Source organism: Zootoca vivipara, chromosome 8 (assembly GCF_965207765.1).
Source record: "Zootoca vivipara chromosome 8, rZooViv2.hap1.1, whole genome shotgun sequence".
Taxonomy (NCBI): domain Eukaryota; kingdom Metazoa; phylum Chordata; class Lepidosauria; order Squamata; family Lacertidae; genus Zootoca; species Zootoca vivipara.
This window is the reverse complement of record NC_142591.1, coordinates 12764922-12791106: the sequence shown is the minus strand read 5'-3', so window position 1 is coordinate 12791106 and position 26185 is coordinate 12764922. Positions and strand designations below refer to the sequence as shown.

The 26185-nt window shown below is 43.2% G+C and overlaps 1 protein-coding gene across 7 annotated transcripts in view; it reads right to left on the bottom strand.

The window, feature by feature from the left end:
- FBXL7 (F-box and leucine rich repeat protein 7) overlaps window positions 1–26185 on the bottom strand; it is a 197598-nt gene that overhangs the window by 103969 nt on the left and 67444 nt on the right. For 6 of the 7 annotated variants that reach the window (XM_088675098.1, XM_060278035.2, XM_088675102.1 and 3 more), the window contains one exon: window positions 13597–13686. The exons of the other annotated variant lie outside the window; for it this stretch is intronic. In XM_088675098.1, coding sequence (XP_088531224.1) covers window positions 13597–13614 — 18 coding nt within the window. In that variant the 5' untranslated portion in view covers window positions 13615–13686. The remainder of the gene's footprint in view (window positions 1–13596; window positions 13687–26185) is intronic. 7 annotated transcript variants of the gene reach the window in all.

Here is a 26185-nt window from a genome sequence, read left to right as displayed (position 1 = left end):
AATTGTAATTACAAAGGGTGTCAATTTTATTAGAGAACCTGACCATTTAATAACCTGATCAGTTTCAGGTGCAAAATATATTTCTGGAGCCAGACCACTGTCAGGAAAATGGAGTGGCCCACAAATGATGATGATGATAGTAATTTATTATTATTATTATTATTATTATTATTATTATTATTATTATTATTACCCCACCTATCTGGCAGGGTTTCCCCAGCCACTCTGGGCAGCTTCCAACAAATGATTAAAAATACATTAAAATGTCAGAGGTTAAAAACTTCCCTATTGCTCTCCCTGGTTTATTCAAGTACAGCCGTACAGTGGAACTTCGGTTTACGAACACCTTGGTTTACAAATTTTTGGTGTACGAACGCCGCAGACCCATCTGGAACGGATTAATTCACTTTCCATTACTTTCAATGGGAAAGTTCGCTTCAGTTTATGAGCGCTTCAGTTTATGAACAGACTTCCGGAACCAATTTCACCCATGCTTCGGGTTAACTACGCTTCAGGTTGAGTACTCCGCGGACCCGTCTGGAACGGATTAATCCACTTTCCATTACTTTCAATGGGAAAGTTCACTTCAGTTTATGAACGCTTCAGTTTATGAACAGACTTCTGGAACCAATTGGGTTCATAAACCGAGGTACCACTGTACCTTGGTTGTCAAACAGAATCCATTCCGGAAGTCTGTTCGACTTTTGAAAACATTTGACAGCCAAGGCGTGGCTTCCAATTGACTGCAGGAGCTTCCTGCAGTCAATCGGAAGCCGCAGAAATCGTGTTGGATGTTCAGCTTCCAAAAAATGTTCGCAAACTGGAACACTCACTTCCAGTGTTGTGGCATTTGGGAGCCAAAACAGACGTGTACTAAGGTGTTCAACAACCAAGGTACGACCGTATGTTTATTTTAAACTGCTTATTGCTTGCTCTCATTTTTACCAGCATTTGAACCTGAGGCATAATTGTGGCGTTCGGTGAGTGAACAGGCCTTTTCCATTTCTGCTGTGCATCTCTGAGTCTTGCAGACATGTTTTAGTATAGCCTTGGAGAAGATTAAATTAATTGTGACTTCCTCTCTCTTTCTTTGCTTTGGACTTTTCCACAACATCGCTGAAGCTGCCTAGAACTTGGCAGCAAGTGAATTGTAATATGATGTATTCACGTCTGCCTCGCTCAGCCAAATTGGCCGGCGCTTCAAGGAGCAAACAACCAGGACATGGAGAAAGCTTTATCCCATATTCAGGAGGAGGCAGAAAGCTGTGGTCTAGAACAGTGGCAAGACATCCAACTTCAGCAATATCCTAGTTTAGCATGCCCAGAGCTGATAAACTCCAGCTGTCAGGTAAGTGACATACTGCAATATCTTGATGAATGAGCCTCATTTACAGATCATGGGAAGAAAGCAGGATGTCATCATTTTTATTTTTAAGACAGATTTGTTCACCTCCCTTAACAGAACTCCATCACCCTAGCTTACTGCAATTTGCGGTTTCCATGGATGAAGCCTAACCTTCCTTCTTAAACAAAAGGCAGGTTGACTTTGGGAAAAGCAGGGGAAGGAAAATGTTGCCTACATTTTGGGATAAGCTTCCTAGGGGCTTTTCTGTCCCCTCTGTCAGTCTCCATGCAGGCATATTTACAATGAGGAAACTGGAAATATCTTGGAGCTTAAGTTACAAATGGAGGGCTGCAGTCAGAGATTTGGCTGGTTATTTCAAGTCAAGTTCCAGTTCAACTTCTCCCTTTACATCTAAAAGCTCCTGGCAACACACAGCTCTTTTCTCTCCTCATTCCCCCCCCTCTTTTCCTTTCCTTCTCCTATCATTTCCTTAGACAGCTGCTTCTTTCAACCTCAACATCTCCCTCTTGCCGTTGGCTTCTCATGAGCCTCTTTTCTGATGCTGCTAGATAATCTGTGATTCCTTGGGGCAGGTGTGGGAACCCCGGGGCCCTCCAGATGTTCCTGAACTACATCTCCCAGCAAGCAGGGTCACTGGCCAGAGGAGAAGCAGCACAGCAACACCTGGGGGGGGCAAAGATTCCCCACAATTGCCCTAATAGAAATGCAGGGGAATAATTTTACTTCAACATGGCTAAGAGCTATCAATCCAGCTTCATTCTTTTCCTTGCAGTAATAGGCTTGCAACCCAAATTGCCCACCCTGAACTGCCAAGCCCAGGTGCTGTATCTTCTAAGGCAGGCATCCCCAAACTCTGCCCTCCAGATGTTTTGGGACTACAACTCCCATCATCCCTAGCTAACAGTACCAGTGGGAATTGTAGTCCCAAAACATCTGGAGGGCAGAGTTTGGGGGTGCCTGTTCTAAGGCTTAGTCATGCTGGCCACATGACCGGGAAGCTGTACGCCGGCCCCCTCGGCCAGTAAAGCGAGATGAGCGCCGCAACCCCAGAGTCGTCTGCGACTGGCCCTAATGGTCAGGGGTCCCTTTACCTTTAACATTGGATCCCAGAACGTTTCCAAGCACAATTCAAAGTGTTGGTGCTGACCTTTAAAGCCCTAAACGGCCTCGACCCAGTATAGCTGAAGGAGCGTCTCCACCCCCATCATTCGAGGTCCAGCGCCGAGGGCCTTCTGGCAGTTCCCTCACTGCAAGAAGTGAGGTTACAGGGAACCAGGCAGAGGGCCTTCTCGGTGGTGGTGCCCGCCCTGTGGAATGCCCTCCCATCAAGGAAATAAACAACTACCTGACTTTTAAAAAGCATCTGAAGGCAGCCCTGTTTAGAGAAGATTTTAATGTTTGGTGTTTTTAATATTCTGTTGGAAGCTGCCAATATTCTGTTGGAAGCTGCCAATAATAATATTATTATTATTAGCTTCTTACCACCCAGCCACCCAAAGCTTGACCCATGTCAGCACTGTAACGTACCAAGATGTGGCACACATTTCAGGTACCTGATCCAGTGGTACCTCTACTTACGAATTTAATGCGTTCCAAACGCACATTTGTAAGTAGAAAAAGTTTGTAAGTCGAATCCCATAGGAATGCATTGGGAGAAAAAATTCGTAAGTAGAAAAAATCCTATCTAAACCGAATCCAAGATGGCGGACGGAGCTTGAAACCATCAGAATACTGGTCCCCTCTGTTAACAACAGAAGCACAAGAGCAAGTTGCCTGGTAGCTGGAAGACCGAAAAGTTATTCAGCTGGCAATGCAGCAAGCTGCCTCAATTGCCTTTGCAGTTTTAACATTTGGATCCTCTTTGCAGCTCATTTGTCTTTTTCTCTCCATTGAAATGTTTAAGTATGTTGTTCTTGGAAGATCCAGCCCATGGAGCAATGTGCTTTACAATGGGCACATTGAGAAGTATGAAGCACAGTAGTGTCTAATCTTGTAAGCAAACTATACAAATGTCTTGCATGCTGCAACTGCAAAGCTCGCCAACTTTTTTGCGGCACTTCGGCCCTTTTGCAAGGAACGGCAGCAACGTGTTCTGAAGACTAAGCAGTAAACAGAATTAGGAACAAACAGCCTTTTTCAGAAGAGCTTCAAAAAAAAGGGCCTTTTTGCACAAACCACTGATATTCAGTGCTGTGACATCTCCTCCACTTAATGCTGGTGTCAGGTTATTGAATTCTTTCCCCATCCCATGCAGTTCCATTTCTACATAACACACACACACGGTTTTGGTTTTCTAATAATTTGGATATCCCACTCAGATTCTCAAACTTTGCCCCGTCCCCTTCCTGATTTTGGGTTTTTGGTGGTGGTGTTGCTGCCATTTTCTTGCTCACCAAAAGCAGCTAGCAACTGAGCTCAGTTGTGTACAATGTGATAGCTGACAACAGTGGTAGACTTTGGGCTTTCACATTTCAGTGGCGCCCTGTGCAGCACCAAAATGCAGGGGGAGGCCCACCTCTCGCCTTCCATTCTACATCATAGTTGCAGGGCCTCCCAGTGCCCAGTGCAACTGAACCAGTGGCGCTCTTCTAAATCTGCCTCTGGAGAAACATGTCAACTGGACTCCACAGGGTTCTAATAATAATAATAATAATAATAATAATAATAATAATAATATAATATTATTTATACCCCACCCATCTGTTGGGGCTCCCCAGCCACCCTGGGCAGCTCTCAACAGAATATTAAAAAGAAGAAGAAGAAGAAGAGAAGAGTTTGGATTTGATATCCCGCTTTATCACTACCTGAAGGAGTCTCAAAGCGGCTAACAATCTCCTGTCCCCTCCTCCCCCACAACAAACACTCTGTGAGGTGAGTGGGGCTGAGAGACTTCAGAGAAGTGTGACTAGCCCAAGGTCACCCAGCAGCTGCATGTGGAGGAGCGGAGACGCGAACCCGGTTCCCCAGATTACAAGTCTACCGCTCTTAACCACTACACCACACTGGCTCTCCAATAAAACATCAAACAAACTGCCTTCAGATGTCTTCTAAAACTCAGATAGTTGCTTATCTCCTTGACATTTGATGGGAGGGTGTTCTTAGAATTATGCTGCTGTCACGAAGGCCTCCCTCGTTTGTTTTGTGACTCCCTCTTACTTATGCAGAAAAACAATGTGTGAGGGTTAACATCTGACAAAACTGTCCGAGGTTACAAGTGCCAGGCATTCAGTTCAGAGGCCATGAAGATCCCAAAGTCTTCTGAGCGGGAACATTGGCCTTAGGCCTTGGCAGACAATCCTGTCCACTTTCAGAACCAGGGGTGCCAACATGAATAAAATATTGGGGAGGCAGGTAAGCTCCACCCCACGTAATCGATCACATGATGTGATTTATTGTGGGGGGAAAGGACCTTGGCCCCTAGGAGTTGGCTCCTATGTTCAGAACAGAAATACTGCCTGTGGCAATAAGAGTAGTTCTTAAACTCATCCATATTCTTCCTCTCTATTCCATGGGGAGTCATCACTTAGATTTTTCCCGTTTTCTTTTACTGTGGGATCTAATATTACCCAGTTCACTTACTGTCACATAGTGAGAAGTAGGGGACAAGAAAGGAGCGTATGAGCAAACAAAAGACCTGTTCCTTTTCTCAGGGCCTGAGAAGGGTAACAGACATTGCCCCAACAAGCACCTCGGGAATCGGCCCACAAGACAAATAAGATATGCAAGATCAGTCAACTACAAGCAAAGTTTTGTTTTGTGCAAAAAAATAAAGATATAAAATGTAGAGTTTGAGTCACACTGGCTCTGTGGTTTTAACTTGCTCCAGTAAATTTTCCAGAGAAAGAAGCCTAGAGTTTACACAAATGCTGGTATTTGCTTCATAAACTCCGATACGGAGCTAATAGTTTTGGCGTTATATGGAAAGTGCAGAAAAAATAATAATCTCTTTAACACTCCAAAAACCACACATTCCAGGCCTTGTTTTGCCAAAGAACATTGGCCTCTATCTTCACCACAAACCAATTACAAGCTCTTCTTCACTTGCCCTCCAAAAATTATTTGCAAAAAGAAATCTCCAGAAAAAGCGACCGCAAGTCTGGACATCGTGCCCATCCTGGCTCAGCACAGAGAACTGGTTCTCCTATCAGCCAGTTTCACAGCTTAAATGTATGAAGAATATTTAAGAGGTTTGGGATCCGTTCTGTATCCTTGGTCCACCAGGTATTAAGTTCAAGACTTATGTCACAACTAATAGATTTCAAAATGAGAGTAAAAGCAGAGCTAGCGTTGACCACACAATAGGCAGCAAAGCGAGAGATCATGTATCACACTGTGAGACGAGGCAGCTGCAAACTGCTACTTTAGCTGGCCGCACTTCTTAGATCTTACGAACTGTATATGAGCTCAGTCCATCTTTTGTGAGCACAAAGCTGCTCACTCCTCCGAATGGCAAGAGGGTTGAGGGACAGCCACTAGAGCAATGTTTCCCAAATTTGGATCTCCAGCTGCTTTTGCACTACAACTCCCATTATCCCTAGCTAGAAGGACCAGTGGTCAGGGCTGGTGGGAAGTGTAGTCCGAAAACAGCTGGAGACCCAGGTTTGGGAAAACACTGGTCTAGAGGGTTGGTTTCCTTGGGACAAGTAGCTGCCCGAGGAGAACTAAAACAAGCAGAGAAAAGAGGGGTAGGGAAAGGTGGCTGGAAGCCCCTGTGTCCTCATATGTGTATCTACAAAGTCTAAGATTATTCTCAGCACACAGAGCCTGGTTTACATGTGGCTGCTTTTGATATTCTGGACCAAAGTCACATTGCGTAGAATTTGGAGGGTGTGTGTGAAAATGCTTCTCTCCCAGATTGCATTCATCTTCAGAGGGTGAGCTATTTTCTTTAAAATGTTCATTTTACTTGAGGATTAAATGGCGTAGTCTTGGTTTAAGGCACACATACTCCCCCCCCCAACACAAAAGGAATCTTGGGAACTGTAGTTTATTCCTCACACAGCTCCAATCACCAGCACCTACAGTTTCTAGATTCTATAGGGGACATGCTTTAAATGAATGCTATTGTGTTTTTATATGTTTTGGAAGCTGCCCATAGTGGTTGGGGCAACCCAGTCAGATGGGTGGGGTAATAATAATAATAATAATAATAATAATAATAACAACAACAACAACAATAATATACACAGTCCTAGTTTCAACTATGAAATTCTCACTAGATTTAGAGGTTCTGAGTTCTTTGATCTTGCTTTCAGAGTGGCACCAATTTACCAACAAGCCTGGCATTATTCCACTTTTGATTTCTGAATGTTATTCATACAGTTGCAAATGCATTGTCTGCTGCAGTTTTCGGTCTGTAAATCTCCTCTAACACATAGGCACATTGTTTAAGTGACAGCACTAGAGGCCAAACTACATGTTATGTTAAATGCTTAATTTAGCTTTGCTGTCACTTTTTTTTTTAAGTAGTAGTAGTTGTTTTTTTTAAAAGTAAATACATGAGGCTATGATGCAAACCGAGGGCAAACATGTGTCACTCCCAAAAGCAATATTAGAACATTTCCAAGTGAAACTATAAAGCAGAACACATGGGAGTGAGAACCCATGGACTAAATAACTAGGAAAATCCTCTCCCCCTAGCTCTTAACCAATAGGACACATTCTTTACCTTGAATGTTTCAGAGTTTTTGGCCTTCCTCCCATCTAAAGTGAGCTTTAATTCTCCTCTTTGGCACATTCCAAATTGTAGCTTTACACCCCAATGTAGAAATCCCAGTGCTTACAATTCAACATGAAACCGCAGGAAGCTCACCCGTGTTAGGAGTTTTGTGTACCATGACCAACAGGGAAACTCCTTCACTCGTGCAAAGCCAACTGAGCATGAGCTAGTTTATAATATCACATAAAAAGCATGTTTGACAGAAGAAGAGAAAATCCATTTGGAAAAATATAAGAATCTCGAGCACAGGATAAGGCAGTTGAGATGGGAAGAACCACGTGAGCACAATCTGTAGGCAGGCTCTCGTTCTTGCATGATAAGGTGCACCTTCAAAATCCCTCCTTGTACCAACAAAAGGAGAATGGATCAATAAATTATGCGAAAACCTGGAACTGGCGAAACTTACAGACATAATACGACAAAAACCAAAAGACAGGATTAAAAAACAATGTGAATGCTTAAATGACTATTTAAAGAAAACAGATAAGGGGACTAAAACATGGCTATGCTTAGAATAACCTTGCAAGGATGAGAAATTAATGAAGATCATGATTGTTAGATAGACTCAAAGGCTGGATCAATATTAAATTACTACCTGACAGGAGGATAAGATGTATTATGAATTACTGTACTGAAAGTGGTGGAAGTTTTATATTTTGAGATGAACTTTTTTCTGTATGGACCTTAATTAATTTTTATTTGAAATCCTTTTTCTTTTCCTTCTTTCTCTTTCTCTTTTCTTATCTATTCTATTTTCTTTTGCTTTTGTCCTCTTTATCATTCCCTACACCTTCCCCCCTTTTCCTTTTCACCTTCCTTTTTCCCCTCTTCCTTTTTTTTCTTTTTTTTGAGGTTTTGTAAATCTGATTTATGATTTTCCAAAGTTATACAATGGAATATGTAAAAAGTGTATATGAATGTACCTGGATTGACTTGAGGATGCTTTGTATGATTTTAAAGAAATTTTGAAATAAACTTAATTAAAACACACACACACACACACACACAAAATCCCTCCTTGTACCCACCTGTTAACATGGTACCCCACAGCAGCCTTCTCCAATCTGATGCACTCCAGATATTTTGGACTCTAATTTCCATCAACCCCAGGCAGCACAGCCAGTGGTCAGTGATAATAGGAGCTATAGTCCAAAAACATTGGGCTTCCCTAACTTAGAGGCCTCCATCTCAGAAACCCCAGTGCAACTGCAGCCCCCCTTTTGTTCTGACGCCTGGAGATGACTGTGCCACTTAAGTGAAGAGGCACCTGTCAATGAAGGCAGAGTGAGCTACAGAGACACAGCTGCAGTGCCTACGAAAGGCTCTGTTTGAGACTAACTGCTGCTGAAGCAACATCTGAGCTCTGCTCTCATGCCGTATTTGGCCTGAGCCCTGCATGGAGCTGTCCAAGGTACATGTGCTGCCTCAGGTGAGCTCAGTGCTTGCACTAAGTTGAGCAAGGGGGAAAATATACAAAATTCACAGCAGCCAGTGGAGTTTAATGTAGGTCCTGGCTCAAGCCTGGTTTGCAAATCAGGAGTAAAGAGTATCAGTTACCACACACAAGGGAAGGAGAGTGTACATGAACCCAAAACTAGTGCTTGCTCCTCTTCATAATGCCAACTATGATTTGGCACTGTGTCTGAATGGCTCCTCATGATATTACCTCTCTTCAAATGAATAATTAGAAACCCAAATAGTTCTTGGACTAACATCAGAATGTTAAATTGTATTATTCGGAAAGATACAACGAGTCACTGTAAGACTTTGGAGACTAATCAGTGAATCGATTCCTGATGAATAGTTCTTGTACTAATCACTTCCCAGCCTTTTGGAGTTAGAAGAATTCTGTTCTGGCAAACCAAATGTCATACTTGACATACATCACTTATAGGACATAATTCATGGAGCCGAGCTGAAGCTAACTACTTTGTGTCATTATTTTTCTGTGTATCTGAAACTGCTTCCTCCTGTTTCATTTGGTGATCTTCAGCAATTGTTGCAGACACACTTACATTATTTCTATGTAGGGCTTGGCAGCATCTTCTTCACTCTATCACTGACCTCAGATGTCCCCACTTTTGGTTGTAGCACCCATGTGCTTTTGTCAACAATGCAACAATCAGCCACAATATCATCACAGATGGCCCCAAGCAAAGGGAGTGACGATAGCAATGGAAAGAGGAAAGAACAGCAACAAGAAAAGCTGAAAAGCAACATGAGGAGACAAGTGAAGAGGAGGCCACGGAAAAGGAGTGCAAAATGCAGGTGTGTAAAAATTCTGCTTTCAAGGTAGATGTCAAAATTATTATTAATACATTAGCTGTGTCTCTGCCCAAAGGCATCCAAATTTGGTCTTGTGATTTCAGACCCTCACCTCCAATGTTTTAGGTTACTCTCTCTTTTCTTTGTGTAATTAATACAAAGTTCAGGAGAGAATTTTTAGGAGTGTTCACAACTGAATACCCTTACCAAAAAAAAACTCTCTACAATCATAAACTGATGAGTCAGCGTTCCCACTTTAGGGAGGTTTCTAAGTGTTTTCAGTCGAATTCCTATGCACCCAGAGAGAAAAATTAAAGATGGTTTTTTTGTGGGTGTTTTTTTTTTGCAAAGTAGTTTGGATAAATAATCAGAATCATTATAGGTTTAATTACTCTTTGGCAAATCTGTGTTAATATTACAGGGGGGAAAACTGAGGTTATGATAGATGAGATGAAACATAGGCAAAGTTATTTTTAAAGTCTGATTGATTAAAGAGAAAAGAGCATCTATGTATTTCTTGTTAGGGTTTTTTGTGCTGGTTGAGTGGAAGCAAAGTCTGCTCCTATAGTGTCTTTATTTCCATTTTTGCAGACTTCACTAGAGTCAGGGTGCTGGTATAAACACCATGGGCTTATCCAGATAAACTTAATGGTGCCCGAATTCCTCCAAATGCAACAAAAAACTTGCTTTGGTTATTAGTTTTATAGTGACATCAGCATCCATGGATCTTTACAACATGGCTTAACGACAAGATTTTGTCCCAAGAAGCTTGCAGAGTAAATTTAAGCAGCGGAAGGTACATGAAAACCAAGGGTGAGCAAAGATTATTAGATTTTTGTTTAAAATCTTGCAGTGAGATTGCAGGATCCATTGAGTTAACTCTCCTCCGCAGTGGAGGATGAGAAGAAGAATGATATTTTTTACCTCTGAACCCTGCCTGCTCTCCGCCTCCCCCACTTTTCCAGGAAAGGAATTGGTTTGGAGTGGAGTCAGCTTAATATCTCTTGAGTGTTATGTTTAATAGGCAAATTATATTTTTAAAAGCAAGCCCAAAGTGGTTGGTACAAAACAGGAATATCAAATGAAACCAAAACATACTAGTATAAAAAGCCTTATAAAAGAGGCACACGATTTGTGTTCCTGGGGCAGGAAACGAAGTACAAAGAGTTCCCATAATTTGCCTTCCCAAAATCTTTTTTTATTTTGCAAGTTTGAATTTGAATTTGTTTTTACAAGTCTGGAGAAAATAAGCCACTTGGGTACTGGGCGGAAGTCTCAAAACAGGCTAATGCGCGAAGCTTACTCTACATTACTCATTGACAAAATACATCTTTTTACCCCAGCCGGAGAGACCAGACTCTGGTCGTTTCTTACAGTAAACCAACCCCAGCCAACTAAATTGCACGAAAACGCCACACATTCTTTTGACACAGTGAGTGGTCCTTGCTATAATACTTTTAACATAGAGTTTATAATCACTGGGTATGAATTATCTACGAAAATTTAATCAACCAAATAGTAAAATCATTTTTCATTGCCAGATCACCACAAAAAAACCCCAAAGCCTAATATGGTCTTGAATTGCTTAAGCAGAGGCCAAGGCTCTCAAATCAGCTCAGGAACAGCTTAATACAATAATACCAGCAACAGTGCCAAAAAAACAAAGACCAATAAAATAAAGCAATGAAGCAGTCTCGACTATAAAATCTCAAACAACACACACTACACAGCAAAATTGTGCCTAGCTCTGAGCTGTGGTTTGTTAGGGAAGGTAATTCTGTTTCAGTTGTAAGGAAGGAGGCCATGCAGTATAAGACAGTTCTAACTGTGATGAACCAAAGTTCTAACTCAGTATCAAATTGGCTTTCTACATTTCTATGTAGAAGATGTGGGAAGCCAAGCTGGCTGAAAGTCTAAGGCACTGTTTCCCAAACTTGGATCTCCAGCTGTTTGTGGACTACAATTCCCATCATCCCTGACCACTGGTCTTGCTAGCTAAGGGTGACGGGAGCTGTAGTCCAAAAACAGCTGAAGATCCAAGTTTGGGAAACACTGGCCTATGGAACTAGGCTTAACATCCCTCTGGAATATGGCCCAGCTTCACAACCAGCACTTCATGCATATTGTCAGAGCACATGAGCTTTGGATTGGAACTAAATCATTATGGCCATAGCATGTCTATGTATACCCGTATAAGCAAGAAGAGCTTGCATGGCGTAGCATAATGGTGAAGACAAGGGGGCCAGAACGCACCAGTTTGGCATTCCTGCCAGTGAGTCCATTCTGCCCAACATCACTGCCTCTCGGCCCCAGTTAACTGGCAAGACCAGCTCCAAGGCTCTGCCCTGCTCCTGTAAAAAGCATCTTCATAAAGTGGTTATATTTCCCATTGTGCTTGAAGACAGATCTCAACCTTTACATTTACCACACGTTTTCACCAAAACATCCACATTCCAAAAAGGACACATTTCCTCCTAACTCCGGGTGAGATTCATCAAACTTTCAAATCACCACAGAACCAGAAGCCTCATTTTATGTACTTTATCGCTTGCTTGGCACAGACTTCTAAGCACCAGGAAAACACAACATTGAAGTGTAGCAGATCAACTTCCATTAATTCCATTACCACCTTTGAAAATAAATTCCATTACCACCTTTGAAAATAAAAGTCTAGCCCTCATTGTATTAAATGGAAGACCTAGCAAGGACAATGCATTATGCCAGTGATGGTGAACCTATTAGAGACTGAGTGCCCAAACTACAACCCAAAACCCACTTATTTATTGCAAAATGCCAACATGGCAATTTCACCTGTATATCTCATTTTTTCTGTGTCTTTCTTGTTTCTTCTTTATGACTGCTGTTGTAATAAATAATCCTTCATGAAAGTTATTGCATTACATTCTTCATTAAATTATCTTTCCATTGATATATAATTTTATGGTACAACCCAGTGTTTTTCCCCTCCATTCAGTTCCTTTCTCTCTTAAGCCACACACACCCCCTTCTATTTATTCATTTATTGAATTTGCATACCACCCTTCATGTGCAGGTCTCAGGGCAGTTCACAGCATAAAAATGCATGATAAAAAACATAATGAAAACAAGAACAAACCCATAACCCTCCTCCTTTCCAATACTTACTCCGCATGCAAAGGCCTACATTCACAAGATAAAAGGGTAAACACAAACCACATGACCCGAAAAGGGTCACCCTTCCACCTGCCAACAATTAAGCACCTGTTTGTTGCAAAAGGCAACCTGCACAAGCGTGTTTACATGCACCCCTATCAGTCCCAAAGGAAGTCGGCTGGCTGAAGTCCTGTTGACCCACCCCTCAGATATTCTTTATAATGGGAAACAACCCATCCCTCATATCCCAGTGTCGCCCACCATGTCGCTCTTAATTCCCTGGCCTACACCTCGTCCCCTTTGAGTCCCCGCCCAGCTTCCCTCCTCCTCATTCTGCACACCCTTACTCAGGAGTAAACCCCGCCGGCCTCGCCAACACTTCCTTCCCAAGAAAGCGTGGGAAGTTTCAAAGGCCCCCGCACGCAAATTCCCACGTGAGATCACCTCCATCTTGGATTTATTTTTATTTTTAAAAAATTGCACTCAAGTCTCCTCCCTTTAGCTACGGCACCAGGGCTGCAGGCTTTGGAAGCACTTGTGAGCCCTCCTCCTCCTCCCACCCAGGGCCGTCTTAAGTATATTTGGTGCCCTGGCGCCGTGGTGCAATGGATCCCTCCGGCGCCCCCGCCCCGTTTCCCAGCGCGGCTGCCAGGGGTGCAGCTCCGCGGCGGGTGGGCGGGTGCAGCTGTGCAGCACCCCCCTGGCAGGCGGGCGCCCTGCACCACCCAGCCTGGCCGTAGGACCGGCCCTGCTCCCACCTCCAGCAGGGTGGGGCGACTGCGTGCATGCCCACAGAGAGGGCTCTGAGTGCCGTCTCTGGCACGCGCGCCATAGGTTCGCCACCACTGCACTATGCTAAAGTGTGTGGAAATACTTCTTTTTGCAATGTCTCTTAAAGATATGGTTTCCCCCCCCCCAACTGTCACGAGCCCCCACACATCAAAAGAGACAAAATATGAAAGTAAAGATTGGCTTGAAAATTAATGCTGCTTTTCAGTTGTTTGTTGGTTTTTGCTCTTTTGTTTATAGCTAAAGATCAAAAGGGAAAAATATACACACACACACACCATAAAAAGTTGGACAGTAAAACAGACAAGGAATACCATTGGCATACCTTCACTGGTGGCGGCATTCTTTTGAGTTTTGGTTGGAGTGTGATCTGTACTTGAACTCACGTCGGATGAGAGGCTTGAGCTGCCTTTACCTACAAAGGAAAATCAGGAGCATTAGAAAACAGTTTCCCCCCCAAGCAACACCTTATGTATGTGGTTATAGTTTTCAGCCCAGGTTGGGCTTCCTAAATTAAATGGTTTGGTAAATTCTGGAAATGTACAAAAGCAGACAATCGCCCCAGTGGCCTTGACCCAAGCGTTCAAACACACCTTGTCCCATGTGTCCCAAATTGCTTTGAATAGCAATCAATGCATGTCAAGCCACTTTAAAGCAGAATTCAGAAGCATTTTGTGATGCACGATAGAGTCAAGTCAGTCCATGTTTATTACTGCAAATAGCCAGCATAAGGATAGAGAACAACACTTCAAATAATGTAGTAGTAGTAGTAGTAATAATAATAATAATCCCATTGGAATTCGCTATTCTAAATAAGTATTCTAAAGCCAATATTAAGAGATATCTAAACCCATTAAGAGAAGAAAACGAGACAAGCAGGAACAAAAAGCTGTTAGATGAAATCCACTAGCATCCCTTGTCATCTCCAGATATCCTGTGAAATTTTTAAAAAGCTAAGAACATAAAAAGAGGCTGCTGGATCAGGCCAAATGCCCATCTGAGATAGCTCAGTTGGAAGAGCATGGCTTTTAATCTCACTGTCATGGGTTCAAGCCCTACGTTGGGCAAATGATTCCTGCATTGCAGGGGGTTGGACTTGTGGGCTCTTCCAAATCTACAGTTCGATGGTGATGATGGTGATGGTGATGGTGATGATGAAAACAACAGACAAAAACATGCATTTAGATATAAATGAAAACAAGTATAGGGCCAAGGTAGTTTCCGGGCTTTTCTGTCAAGCCTCAGACATGGTTGAGCTGGTGATCTCTCATCAAGTTGATCCATTACTAGTTATTACATCAAACAGAGCAATCTTGCTGCACATAAAGCGTGCCTGTAGAAATAGAAATACTTTATTGTCACTGTACCACTTGTTTACAGTGGGATTAAACAAGCCCCCCCCCCCAATCTCTCAGTCGTTGTTACACTCTGTGTGCTGTCGTACGACCACCAACCCCGAATGTCAGCTGCAATGTTGCTGTCTTCCATTCAGCAGCCTCACAGCCCATGGGTGGAAACCGTTCTTTAACCTGTTGGTGCGGCTTATCATGCTTCTATATCTCCTGCCCGAGGGCAGGAGATTAAAAAGGTGCTGGCCAGGGTGTGAGTCATCCCTGACCCTAAGAATGTTCCTCGCTCTTCTGGTCTCCCGTGATAACATCTAGCAGACTCAGGGGACAGCCCACGACATTGTGTGCCATCTTCACCACCCTCCGTAGGGACTCTCTGTCCATGGCTGTCAAACCAGCATACCACACCGTTATGCAGTATGAGAGAACACTTTCTATCGTGGACCGATAGAAGGAAATCATCAATTGCTGTCCAACCTTGTTCTTTCGCAAGACCCTATATCATCAGAGAGAAAGCAGGGAAGGGGAGCTGAATTCTCACAAAGATTTTATTAGCCCTTTTACTTTCTCAAACACAGAATTTGGCCATGACAGAGTAGAGAGTCAGAATAAAATAAGACAACTTGTGGACAATCTCACAGTCTATTTGCAAATAGCCGTTTACCCGAGACAGTTGGAACAAGTGAGAAGGAACTCCGGGTGGCTAAATAGGACAACAACCTTGTCACTTGAAAGAGGGCTGCTATTTTCTCCTTTTCCAGCCGTCAATATACCACAAACAACTATGTATGGGCAGGCAGGTTAGGAAAACATTTTGGGGATGAGTAACTTGTGAAAATGCATTTGCAACACTGCAAGATAAATTTAGCAAAACAAGCCCCAAAGTAACACAATAAGAAGTTTTGGAACAGTACTTTAAAAGCTACATCATAGGTTTAAAACAGTTCTTAAAACAACGCAGAAGGAGTGATGTTGTCCACATATCAAATCAGAAAGAAGGATTCCTCCATACAGAGACAATCTATGAGATCATCTCTCAGGCATAAATATTTAACTGGTTTATGCATATGTGCATGCGCATGTCGGACTCCATGTTTACACAAAGAGCAATTGTGAGAGATACTGACTTGCATTTGTGGCAGAAGGAAAGACCACACAAGGAGTCCCTTCCCACTAGAAAAACAGCGCAAGGACATGATAGTTAAAACCCTTGTATAGACTCTCACATGGGCTTCTTTTGAACCGGTGGAGGAGCACATTAAATAGCTGAGGTCAAGATCAAATGCGGCACACACAAAAACATAATTGTAACACAGTGGGAGGGATGTTTCTAGGACCAAGGTGAAACTATGAAGCTCCCTTGTTATATTTGCTCTTGGTTGCTGTTTATGTAAGCTTGTTACCTTTATAGTGCTGAAATGTGGCTTTTTGCATGCTATTATATCTGATACTGTTTTGCTCTGTTATTATGTAATTGTTTTTGTAGTGTTTGTTTGAAATGCCTTCCTGTTTTCCTTGTAGGCTGCTTTGAGCATGATTTTTGTGTTTGTGTGTGGAAAAGTGGCATAAGGATAAAATGAATGCCTGAAGCGTCAACATGCACCAAAACTCTAAGGGTAACATTAGAACCATGTTGAGGTGTCTGAATACTTATCAGTTTGAAGCTAAATTGGGTGCCCACACAACATGACCTGCTGCCCTCTTATCTCAAGTGACAGGTAAATAAGGACTCTAGTAAGCATCCTGGGTTCAAATTAGGCCACAACTTCATTGCTTACAGATATAAAAAGTAAAAGGTATAGGACCCCTGAATGGTTAAGTCCAGTCAAAGGCGACTTTGGGGTTGTGGCACTCATCTCGCTTTCAGGCCAAGGGAGCCAGCGTTTGTCCACAGACAGCTTTCCTGGTCATGTGGCCAGCATGACTAAACTGCTTCTGCCGCAATTGGAAGCCAGAGCACACAGAAACACCATTTACATTCTTGCCGCAGCGGCACCTATTTATCTACCTGCACTGGCATGCTTTCAAACTGCTAGGTTGGCAGGAGCTGGGACAGAGCAATGGGACAGAGCTCACCCATCACAGGGATTCGAACCGCCGACCTTCTGATCGCCAACCCCAAGAGGCTCAGTGGTTTAGACCACAGCACCACCCACACCTGGTATAAGTATGTTTGGCATGGCATTGTCCAACCTGCTTGCTGTACAAATCTGAGGGGAGGTGGGATAAAGCATGATCAGCATGACATACATCAAATAGATACTATCCAACAGGTTGACCATACTACGCATACACAGTCCAATTAAACAATTGAGCTGATCTGCTGTTTTTGGCATGAAGGGGCACAAGGTAGAGAATGGACTGATCTAGATCTCCTTCCACCCCAAGCAGCTGCTTCTCTCAGCCTGTTGGTCCGTACTATCACATTTTTTCTAGCTGGATCAAGAACACAGCAGCAGTCTTTTGGCCCACTGGCTGAATGAGTGAAGGAAAGGTAAGAGAGAGAGAGAAAACTAGGTAAATTACCAACACAGGGGCAATCTGGCTCCAAGTGTTTTTCATTACTGATCTTCTCACCAAATGCCCAATAAGCACCTAAGGTACCTGAGGATTCCCTGGAACATTGCCTGACCACCCCTATCTTATATGAAAACCACAACAGTAAAATACCTTGGCTGACAGAGAACGCTCTGCCTTTTTCATTACTGAAATAAACAAGCAGCGAAGGGATTCAGTAGGGTTTTTTTAAAAAAATACAACACTAGCCATGAAAAGTCTAATAGTATACTACATCTCAGCTTGGGACACCCATGCTCAAATCCTGCCAGTGTTTGAAAATCAGGGACATTTTTGTTCCGGGAGCAGGGTTTACTTTTGTTTGCTCCAACAGTGCGGTTCAATCACCCCATTTTTCAGATGGCTAATCTCATACCTCGCCACACGATCGTTTCTAAGCTCAGTTAGTAGCCATACCATACTGCATGAACATTATTCCAGGAGACTCAAAGCACTGGAAACCAGTAGCAACCATGAATATGAAATATGAAATAGTGGGGATCCATTAGCTACTGACAGGAATATGGAAGATAAGTAGCACAGAAATCCTTTCTGCGTTGCCTTGCCCTCCTGCTCTCCCTCACCTCATGAGTTCTCATCTATTGGATAAAGTCTGGGGTCCTGAGGAGAGCATTGCCACTTCCTAAGAGCTCTTGGGACACAACACCAAGCCTTCTCAGAGTTGCCACAAAGCCATATGATGCATTCCCCCCGAAGTGGGGGGAAGATAAACTTCTATCGTTCTCCTTTAGTCCCCAAACCATGATGGAGCCTTTTCTTGGACTCAGGAGATATTCCAAGGTGTTCTAGATGCCACAATGGTTTCAAGGAAACCTTCACTCGGCCCTGAAGTCATTACAAGGGAGTTTTATGGGCTGAAGGGAAGAAAATAGCTTGTTTCTCTTCAATCGCTCAAGCTTCCAGGACTAGCCAGCCAAGAGCTAGCTAGGCCTGTGTGCAGCTCTCTGCTGCCAGTTTGGGGCAAGGGGGGAGGGATGCAATTATTAGTCAACGAAGCTGCCTCTTCCATTAGCACCCGCACCCCACCCTGAGTGGAAAATATTGTCTAGTATGCAACATAACTTTCTCCCAATGCCGTGTGCATAAAAGACTACTGTCAGGCAGCCTTTCAACTCTATAAAAGCCTTGGAAAAACAAGAGCCTTTCTCCAAGTCAGCCTTCCAGTCCCTGAGGTGATGGTCGCCATGCTTGCAGCCAAAAGCAACTGGAGTGAACTCTTAAGAGCCTGGCTGATAATGCAAGAGATTTCCTTTCCAAGGTCACGAGGGGTTGGATAAACTGCTTTCTTCGATCCGGATCCAACAAGACATGGAAAGAAATGGCTTGCTGCTGCTGTCTTGGTAGATTTCTCTACAGCTCTCTGAGCACGCCCAGGATTAGCAGACTTCAATTTCTCCAGTTCTGGATTTGCGGAGCTCTTATTATCTGAGAAATCACTAACCGCACTCAAGCCTCTATGTATTTGGCAACTCCTCACAATCACAGAAAGCCACAGATTTCAAAATGGTGATACATTTGAACAGCATTTTTTTAAAAAAGAGGTTTCCTCATCTTATAGCCATGGGAATGTGCTCCAAAGGGTGCAGGCAAATTACATATGAGATCACAGAAGCCAGTGTGTGTTTCAAGCAGAAACATCCAATGATCAAGGTTATGGTTTCGGTTTAATGAAACCCTCCCCACAACTAACAGTGTTAGAAAAAAAATATGCAAAGGAAATATATGTGGATTTGCTGAATTTAAATTTGGCATTGAGCAAAGCATATAATTTTTACTTCTTAAGATATGGTTTATACATATCACTATAAAAGTACTGGGGCTGACTTTGGTAATATGGCGTCCTGTGTGTGAGGATAAAAATTGTCCCTCCCACCAATAGATGTTATTTTCACAATACAGTCGTACCTTGGATCCCGAACGCCCTGGAATTCAGACATTTTGGCTCCCGAACACCGCAAACCCGGAAGTGATTGTTCGGTTTGTGAACATTCTTTTCGAACCTGAACATCTGACGGGGCTTCCGTGGCTTCTGATTGGCTGCAGGAGCTTCCTGCAGCCAATCAGAAGCCGGGATTTGGTTTTCAAACATTTTGGAAGTCGAACGGCTTTCTGGAATGGATTCTGTCCAGCTTCCAATGTACGACTGTAATTCCTTTTGGTATAGCTGCTTTTTATGGATCTTTTCAGTAGGTACTTGTATAAATTCCATACCCTCCAACATTTCTCCGATAATAATAATAATAATAATAATAATAATAATAATAATAATAATAATATTTATACCCCACCCTTCCCAGTCAAGACCTGGCTCAGGGCCGCTAACAACAAAAATATCAAAACAAGCATAAAAGAAACAATTCAATTAAAATATAGATGACAATAAAGATAGCCTATTCCATAATAATAATAATAGCAATTTTGTCATTTTATGCCCCACCCATCTGAGTGGGCTGCCCCAGCCACTCTGGGCAGCTTCCAAAATATATATATATAAAATCATAAAGCATTAAACATTTTTAAAATACTTCCCTATACAGGGCAGCCTTCAGACATCTTCTAACAGTTGTATAGTTACTTGTCTCCTTAACTTGGCAGGGGGGGGGGAGGGAGGTGTTGCATAACTCCATACCCTCCAATATTTCTCCAATGAAAATAGGGACGTCCTAAGGAAAAGCAGGACATTCCGCAATCAAATCAGAAACCAAGACAGCTTCTGTAAATCTGGGACTGTCCGTGGAAAATAGAGACACTTGGAGGGTCTGAAATACAGGTGGTAAAGGTAAATGTAAAGGTACCCCAGACCATTAGGTCCAGTCGCGGACGACTCTGGGATTTACAGGCTGAGGGAGCCGGTGTTTGTCCGTAGACAGCTTCCGGGTCATGTGGCCAGCATAACGAAGCCGCTTCTGAAGAACCAGAACAGCGCATGGAAATGCCGTTTACCTTCCCGCCACAGCGGTACCTATTTATCTACTTGCACTTTGACGTGCTTTCGAACTGCTAGGTTGGCAGGAGCTGGGACCGAGCAACGGGAGCTCACCCCGTCGCGGGGATTCGAACCACTGACCTTCCGATCAGCAAGCCCTAGGCTCTGTGGTTTAGACACCCTTACAGGTAGTGGTGGTGGTGATTATTATTATGCGCCCTCTCAACCCGGCACCTTGTGTGTGGGTACCAGCTGCACTGCCCAAAATAGGGTGCTGCAAGTATTTCTGGTGATGAATCGCTTCCATGTGAGCAGCCCATCACCAAGTATTGGGCCCATCAGGCAATCTTTACAGGAGAAATTCTTGGATAGCTCAGTTGGTTAGAGCATGGTGCCGATAATGCCATGGTTGCAGGTTCGATCCCTGTATGAGACAGCTGCATATTTCTGCATTGCAGGGGGTTGGTCTAGATGATCCTTTGAGGCCCTTTCCACTCTACCCTTCTATGATTCTATGATAACCCACTAACACATTCAAAAAGCCATACAATGTTAATCAGCCGAACGTCTAGTTGAACAGAAGCATTTTATGCACTATTGGAGAATACAATATTGGTATTCACATATTATAAAAAGTAGGAAATCTCCATGTTTTTTAAAAAAACAAAAGGCACTAAGAACGTTGATAGTTTGTAGAAGCAAAAGCTTAAAGACAGCTGGTTGTGTATAACATAGAAACTAATTATAACATAGAAACTACAGGGCATTAGAAGCATAAATAAATAAGATCATACATATGAGAAGAGGGATTTCCTCAGCTTTGGAAGAAAAGGGCAACTTGCTAATCATAATATGCTTATGAGAGACTACTTAAGTTAGATTAAAAGCAAGCCACATACACGTGATTTTACAATTAAAACCTCCATTTTTAATAAAGGGCATGATCTCCTTGTCAGGAAAGGCTTTTCCTTAGCAGCCACCCTCAATCTTTCTAAACAACCCTGCCAACTGACATACTGCAGAATCAACACACAAAGAACATAAGGTCATATATGGCCTTAAATCATTTTTTTAAACACAGATAGTGTAACTGGATAGATACACTAAGGTGCAGTGCAGAGTTTAACTTTTTTTATTTTATTTTTAAAATCTGCAGACATAGCAGAGTGGCTTAGATTGTAATTACACACTTTTGGAAGATTTGAATTTTGGAACAAAACTCCCCATAAGAGACCCTACATAACAGCTCATTCCTCATCTCCCCTTTTTGTGTGTGTGTGACCATTTCAAAGGTCAGCAACCTAGCAATGGCTTTCATTGGTGTCTCTGAGCAGGTTCCCAGTGTCTGAGCTTATATATACCGTATATTCCGGCGTATAAGACGACTGGGCATATAAGACGACCCCCAACTTTTCCAGTTAAATATAGAGTGGGATATACTCACTGTATAAGAAATATGACCCGGCGTATAAGACGACCCCTGACTTTTGAGAAGATTTTCCTGGGTTAAAAAGTAGTCTTATACGCAGGAATATACTGTGTATATATAGTCTCTAACCCTCCTAGAAAGTTATGGGGCAAAATGTGCAGGTACTTTCTAAGCAATTTCTGTGAGATGAGAGTGACGGTGATGTTATGACAGGCTTCATTTTGTTTTATGTCATGCACCGCATGGCAGCCATTTTGTGACAGGTGCCCCCAGCACTCTCTCAAAATTTGAAATGTGCGCCTGGTTAAAAAAAAAAGTTGGAGAGCCCTACTGCTTATTTTTTGTCATCATTCTTAAGTGGCAAGTTGTTTCAAGATAGAGCCCACCTATATAAAAAAAAAGGTGCTGAAAGAAACAAACAGAAGAATTTGTTGTGAGGGGAAACAGAATCCAACTCCCTGTTCTTTCATGCTAGCATTTAGCAATGTGAATATTGCAGACTGGATAAATTAATTGCCTTCCATCGGAGAGGAAAGAGGTTCTGGCCATTTGCCTACCGTAACAGCATAAATCCAACTTGACTTGGCTTTGTCAGTCAACTCGGCTACCATCTGTATGCATTAAGCGAGTTTTGTAAATAAAGATTTCTCAGTGCAAGTCAAACCAGAGAGAACATATCCAACCTGCGCTGATGGCAAATGGCAAACTGAATAATTGCTTCCAGCAATGGATGTAAAAGTTTTTGAACCACGCCACCTGAAAGTAAGTTCCACTGACAATGTCTGAAGTAACGCAGTCATGCTCAGAAATGAATGTACATGCTTCACCGGTGAAGAGGCACAAACCCATGACAGTACAGTCAAACCTTGGAAGTTGAACGCCTTGCGAGTCGAACATTTTGGCTCCCAAACGCCGCAAACTCAGAAGTGACTGTTCCGGTTTGCAAACATTCTTTGGATGCTGAACGTCCGACACGGCTTCCGCAGCTTCCGATTGGCTGCAGGAACTTCCTGCAGCCAATCGGAAACCGCGCCTTGGTTTCCGAACATTTTGAAAGTCGAACGGACTTCCAGAACAGATTCCGTTCAACTTCCAAGGTACAACTGTAGCAGTATTGTAACAGAGCTTTATGGCACACAAGCACCGAGCCATGTGGCTGTGGCTAAATCGATAGCCAAGAGTCCTCAGCTAGCTGGCGAAACAGAATGTGAGGTGTAGACCTTTAAAAAATCAAATTGAACATGGATTCAAAATGTCAGATAAGGCCCCGTCAAACAGCTCTATTTATCATATAGGAGCACCCTTTAATGGAGTCTGGGGTATAGCCACCAGGTCTAAGCTTTTACGGACATGGATGTTAGCATTTCGTTATTGTTCTTGAGCCGTCTGCTATTAATATACTGTTACCTTCCTTGCGCTGTCCGAAGGCAGCTGACTACAGATGTACATAAATAAAATAAACAGAAGGTAAAGTTTTAGGAAAGCTGAAATGGAAACCTGGTGGGCTTTCCTCCCTGCTTGAGGAAAGCAAAACAGATAAATCCTGCTGTTTGGCAAATGCTGTGCAGTTTTGTTTTTTGATAATAAAAAAGGACACTTCTTTCCCTCACTTTCTGCCTTCTCCAGCTCAAAAACCTCACTTTTACCTATAATCATGCAGATGAAGGAAATCGTCGCAGTTTTACCATATAAGCAATGGCCTTGCAGTCCTCATGCAACGTTTAGATGTGCTATTTCAGGGTAAAATGACCTTGACACACCATGCAGACAGAAACTATTGCTGCAAAAGGGTTTCACAAAGCTCAGCCTTAATTTAGAGCTATTTATTGAAAACACATGAAGATGCTCATGCGGAATATAAAGCAGTCAGGAGGAAGGAAGCGTCACTGGGCTGTCAAAAATTCAACGGGGAAATCTGTAAAATCATAGCATGAATAGAATTTCCAGATCCCTCTCCCAACTGGGCTTTATCTTTCCCAATATATTTATGAATTAAGGCTGCAATCTTACAAGCACCTATCTGGGGGTAAGCCCCATTGAACTGGGTCGACATGTCTAGGACGGCATTGTAAATCATTGCTCCAGCTGCACTGTATTTATCGTGGGAGTAGGAATTTCTATTGCTTGTCATGAATCGCTGAATTTGGATGTTTCGAGATCCGTGCTCGCAGGAGGGGGTCGATGGAGAACGTGGTTATTATGGGTTAGGATAGCCTCTAGGAAGCCATAAGAGCTTAGATCTGGTATGCAAGAAAGAGCGTTCTATCGTTGCTTCTCTGCCAGGCAGCAATGCCTTGAATTCTGCTTTCTATTTGTGTGTGTGTATGGGAGAGAAACAAGTAACAAGCATAAAAGAATGAAAGAGCCCTATTGCATTAGACCCTGCTGCAAAGTCCTCTTTCCCATAACGGCAAAAGAGATGCTTCCAACAGCCAGGCCTCTGAAACTACAGCATGTATCTTCAACCTTGTCAGACCCAGGGAACATCTGAAGACCCATTTCCTAATCTTCTCTTGTACGTTTGCATTCTGGCAGTGCTCCTGTTACGACCCACCTTGGATCCACCAATGCACGCTTTCTGAAACTTGGGTCTCCAGCTGTTTTTGGACTACAACTCCCATCATCCCTAGCTAGCAGGACATGTGGTCATGGATGATGGAAATTGTAGTACAAAAACAGCTGGAGACCCAAGTTTGGGAAACCCTATGCTATGAGGTCCTGACCCGCCAGTTGAAGACAAGTGCCAAACAGGCAGCCATCATGACTACTGACAATTGAGAGATCCATCCTCCATTCATTTGTCTAAGGTAAAAATGTAATGGTAAAGGACCCCTGGATGGTTAAGTCCAGTCAAAGGCAACTATGAGATTGTGGCACTCATCTTGCTTTCAGGCCAAGGGAGCTGGTGTTGGTCCACAGACAGCTTTCTGGGTCATGTGGCCAGCAGGACTAAACCACTTCTGGCGCAACGGAACACTGTGCCAGAAGCCAGAGTGCATGGAAATGCCGTTTACCTTCCCACCACAGTGGTACCTATTTATCTTCTTGCACTGGTGTGCTTTCAAACTGCTAGGTTGGCAGGAGCTGGGACAGAGCAACGGGAGCTCCACCGTGGGGATTCAAACTGCCAACCTTCCGATCAGCAAGCCCAAGAGGCTCAGTGGTTTAGACCACAGCACCACCAGTTTCCCCCAACTTGTGTAGTCCGCTTTTAAAAGGTGCCTAAGCTAGAGGTCACTGCTATTGTCTCCTAGCACTAAATTACACAAACTAATTAAGTTTTGTGCAAATTATTCAAATAATAATAATAATAATAATAATAATAATAATAATAATAATAATTTTATTGTGCCACAAAGGAATCGAAGGTGTAAGATGCAGCGACTTCTGTCCCTGCCTGCCTCTGCGCTATAGAATATTTTCACTGCATACAGGTCAGTGCAGCTTAGTGGTGGGGTCACGGCGCTATTCCTCCATTTGTGCCTAGGGAGTTGTACATTGAAATGCCGTGCCGAAGGTCACTGAAACCATACATTTATTTCTGATTGTAAGCTCCCTGGGGCCACAACATGCCTTGTTTTGCTTACAACTCTGCAAAAGCGCAGCCCACACCGACAGCACCTACAAAAATAGCGATTCAACAGCTAGTTTCCACCTACTGCCTTGGTTGTGAAACTCAGTGGTGTCTTGTGCTGAATGGACACCACTATTAAATCAGTAAAGTGCTTCGTGGGTTTTCAAAAAAAAACACACCCCAAAAATATACTCATTTGTAACTTAACAAGTAGACAAACATGTTGAATGCAAACACCCAGGTCAAGTGCAGGCTTAAGATTTCTAAAATATATGTCACCATACCACACAGGAGCATAGCTGAAGCTTTCGCCCACAACCAAGGTATTTTATTTATTATATTGAAAAGCATGCATACATAGTTTTCACTGAGACATAACCAGAAAGCTTCATTTTATGCCTCATTTGTGACAGTATTTATTTTATTGTAGCCCAGATTCAAACATGAAGGAACTTGCATCCCGTTTACTGTGGCCGAATGCCCAGATTCAACTCCCCCCGTCTTTTGCATGCTACTGTTTAAATCTAAGCTATGAACTGTTTCACCATCAAGACACATGGAGGTCCAAAAGAATCATGGGTCCCTTTAGGCCCAGGTGGACTTCTGCGACTTGCCAAATCTGGATTCTTTCTGCTAGAGTGCTGACTGAGTTACAAAAGACTTGCCTTCCAGGAACTGGAAGCTTGTAGTCTATTTGTACCTGTTTAGATTCCACCAAGGGACCCAGGTGGCGCTGTGGGTTAAACCACAGAGTCTAGGGCTTGCTGATCAGAAGGTCGGTGGTTCGAATCCCTGCAACAGGGTGAGCTCCCGTTGCTTGGTCCCAGCTCCTGCCCACCTAGCAGTTCGAAAGCACATCAAAGTGCAAGTAGATAAATAGGGACCGCTCCGACAGGAAGGTAAACGGCGTTTCCGTGCGCTGCTCTGGTTCGCCAGAAGCAGCTTTGTCATGCTGGCCACATGACCCGGAAGCTGTCTGCGGACAAACACCGGCTCCCTTGGCCTATAGAGCGAGATGAGCGCTGCCACCCCAGAGTCAGACACAACTGGACCTGATGG